Source organism: Brassica oleracea, chromosome C3 (assembly GCF_000695525.1).
Source record: "Brassica oleracea var. oleracea cultivar TO1000 chromosome C3, BOL, whole genome shotgun sequence".
NCBI classification, from domain to species: Eukaryota; Viridiplantae; Streptophyta; class Magnoliopsida; order Brassicales; family Brassicaceae; genus Brassica; species Brassica oleracea.
The window spans coordinates 30,822,415-30,825,619 of NC_027750.1; the positions used below are offsets into that span (position 1 = coordinate 30,822,415).

General features: G+C 35.6%; 1 protein-coding gene across 1 annotated transcript; it reads right to left on the reverse strand.

Moving 5' to 3' along the window:
• Positions 1-1,229: 1,229 nt before the first annotated feature.
• LOC106335915 (probable ubiquitin-conjugating enzyme E2 37) lies at positions 1,230-2,879 on the reverse strand. Its single transcript, XM_013774594.1, has 5 exons — positions 2,840-2,879; positions 2,691-2,743; positions 2,421-2,519; positions 2,192-2,335; positions 1,230-2,114 (listed from the first exon to the last, which is right to left on the reverse strand). Exons 2-5 carry the CDS (start codon positions 2,727-2,729, stop codon positions 1,386-1,388), a joined length of 1,011 nt encoding a protein of 336 aa, XP_013630048.1. The 5' UTR covers positions 2,730-2,743; positions 2,840-2,879; the 3' UTR covers positions 1,230-1,385.
• Between the last annotated feature and the right edge of the window lie 326 nt (positions 2,880-3,205).

Genomic DNA, 3,205 nt, shown 5'->3' on the forward strand with positions numbered 1-3,205 from the left:
GGTATATTGAAATCAACTTTCCAATATACATTTAGTTCCATATATGGAATATTCTATATGGAATATACACATATTTTAAGAAATAGATGCTATTAAATAGAAATATCTAACATATAAAAAAGAATATCTAGCATACTTTAAAAATTAAAGCTATTATGTTTAAACTATAAGAATACAATAAATAAAATTTCAATTAAATAGTTTACTCAAGATAGACATAATAGTTGAATTTATTTGACATATAAAAAACCGAGAGACATATAAATACTTTTAAAAGATAACATATTACCCGACACAATATTATATTTTGAAAATATACATTTATTAATAAACACAATCATACTAATTGGTTTGATTTATTATATAAATAAAATAGAAAAAATTAATGTAATATATATTATTAATTGACAAGTATCTCATGTAACATATTATTTTGATAGTAAATGTAATTACTATACGAACAATCAATAAATATACGTACACAGATAAAAAACCGTCAATGAATCAGATAATATTATTTATTTTAAATTGAATAAACATCTGTGCGGGCACGCAGATCAAAGTCTAGTACAAAACTAAATCACTTTGGGTTTTGTTTTATTAATTTGAGGAATGACATGTCAATTTAATTATCTTCAAAAAGTAATGGAAGAATCATAAAAGAGATTTTGTTTTAATAGTATAGATTTGTGTTTCTGAAAAAGGTGATTTATCCAATTTGGTAACGGAATATTGATTCTGTAAGTATTGACCAGTATCGCTACCAAGACCAGACTTGCCCCACACACACTATAAATGTATGGAATACATATGGCTAAATACTATACGAAGCAATCGCAAACTTTGAAACTCTAAACCAACACGTGAAGATGAAGAACGTTTCTCTCAAGCTTCCACTCTTGATTTTCATTTTGGTCATCACATCTAGTAAGTATTTCTTTTGCTTTTTAGAACAGTAGCATTTGTGTTTCTTTCCACAAATATAAATAGAGAAAACAAAACTTAACCGTTAAACCCCATTTATTTATGTGAATGATGGAGAAGATTTTGGAGTAGAAGCAAGAGAGTTAACTGAAGTTGAAGTTATGTCCGGAAGTACAAGTGACGCTGCCATAGGCAAGGCTCTGGGTCCAGCACATCCACCATGCCAGAGGGACGTCGATTGTAGGTTCGAATGTCCCAAGGGAGGATACTGCAACGATCGCTATGGGTTATGTGTTTGTCTCTGATCACTATTCTAATCTAATTTCCATTTTAAAAAAATGTATCGTCATCAATTCTTTAGACTACACTCATTTTGTATTTCAAGGATAAATATAATAAATCCTATGCTTGATATTCAACATGCAATCTTGATTCGATCCAAATAAAACAAAACAGTTTTTTCAAGGTTTACCACACTTGAGGCTTCCTCTCCTTGCCAGTAATAATCTTGACCTCGAAGCGACTGTTGCTTCTTCCTCTTCTCCTCCACTTTCTTCGCTGTCTAGAACAACAATGGATTCAGGCATTGATGCTTCTTCCAAGGCCGAATTCTCAAACTCTCGTCCCCAACTTGTCACATCTTGATTCTGATTCATTTCAGTTTGCGCAAGTACCTCTGCTTTGCTAACTTCATTCAACTGTGACTCTCCAAGAGGTCTCAAGGACAGTTTTCTGCTTAGTCTATTGTTGTCACTCTTTGCAGCAGATGATCGAACACCCGAAGAGGCCAAGTTATTATTAAATGATGCTGCATTAACCAATGGCTTCTTTAACCCCAGAGAAAGCTTCTTCACAATTGAATATGGCTTCTTGTTTTCTTTACAGACAGCTGAAACTTCATGTGTGAGTTGTTCACTGCACAAGTCTTTCTTTTGAGATTGAGGAGGCAATGCTAGAGATAGTTTCTTCCTGCTCCCTCCGTTGTTACCAGATGTGTTTGCCTCGTAGAAACCAATCACTGCTTTTCTTTTCCCATTACCATCCATTTGTTGATCAGTGTTACGACTCTCTTTATATGTCATGCTCAACGAAGATTCCACTGCTAAGTTCGGCTTAATCCCATCAGGCTTTTCGTGATTTCGAGCTAAAACACTAATTCCACTTTCAGAAACCTTGTCATTTCCATGACTCTAACGAAACAAAAAAGGAAGCAAAGTTATAATGAATATACGCAAAATCAACATTTTGCGTATACGAATAAACTAACCTCGGCTGCGATAGGTGTTTCCTGAATTTGGAGGCTGGTGCTGCTTCCATCAACACCAGACTTGTAAACCTTGACAGCATACTTCTCTGTCATCTCCCGGGCCTTATAATCGAAAGCTTGTCTATTGTATTTGTACTCCCTGCTCTGAGACAATCAAACAAGGCCAGCAAAAAAAAAAAAAAATCAACAATCTCATAGAAAAATGAGTTTGTAACCATGTAAGACTTACAACTTCACACATCAAGCCATCATCAGGATTGGGTTCAGTAAGCAACAATCGAATGCTAGTCAGCACTGTAGAGATGTTCAATGATGGTTGCCAAGCACCCTGTGCTCATAATCAGAAACAAACTAACCATTACTATCAATCTTTTTTTTTCCTAATTAAAAAAAAATCATTTTTGCTTGTTAATCATTTCATTACTAGTGCTGCTGAATAGCTTCATGTATTATTCCTACAGAATCATTCAGAAGCTCCTAGATCAGATTTAAGTCTTACCAGCGAGATTGTCCACACCATGGATACAACAAAGTGCATCTGCTCAGCACATTCTTCAGAGACATTGAGCTGGCATATCAGATGGCTATGGACAAAGCTAGTGAAAGAAAATTCAACACTAGGAATCCATAAGAGGATGTGAGACTTACTGAGAACTTGGCGTCTAGCAATAGCACCAAGAACACTGACTTCAAGAGGAGAAGATCAACATCTGCCATTGGGAAGGAGCAGATGGACGATGTGAAAGCAAAGCTGGACAGTGTTCACAAGCTTCTCAGGAAGCATGTTAGCTTTCCAGAAGATGTAGAAGCTTGTAGATATAGACGACAACAACGAAGTAGAGGAAGATGTGAACTTCATCAGTGGCACTGGATTTCAGAATCAGAAGTCTGGGATTCCCAATATTTAAGTGAACCCTTATCCAAATGGAAGTGAACCTTGCTAATATTAAGCTATCTTCCCGGACGTTCACTGGTTTCAACGGCTCCTCCGAAAGGCTACTCGGCACCATTCGC

Coding starts and splice junctions, on each gene's coding strand:
- LOC106335915 (XM_013774594.1), bottom strand. CDS start 2,729: ATGCACTTTGTTGTATCCATGGTGTGGACAATCTCGCTG. Junction 2,520..2,690: donor TGGTGTGGACAATCTCGCTG/GTAAGACTTAAA, acceptor TTATGAGCACAG/GGTGCTTGGCAACCATCATT. Junction 2,115..2,191: donor AAACACCTATCGCAGCCGAG/GTTAGTTTATTC, acceptor TTGTTTCGTTAG/AGTCATGGAAATGACAAGGT.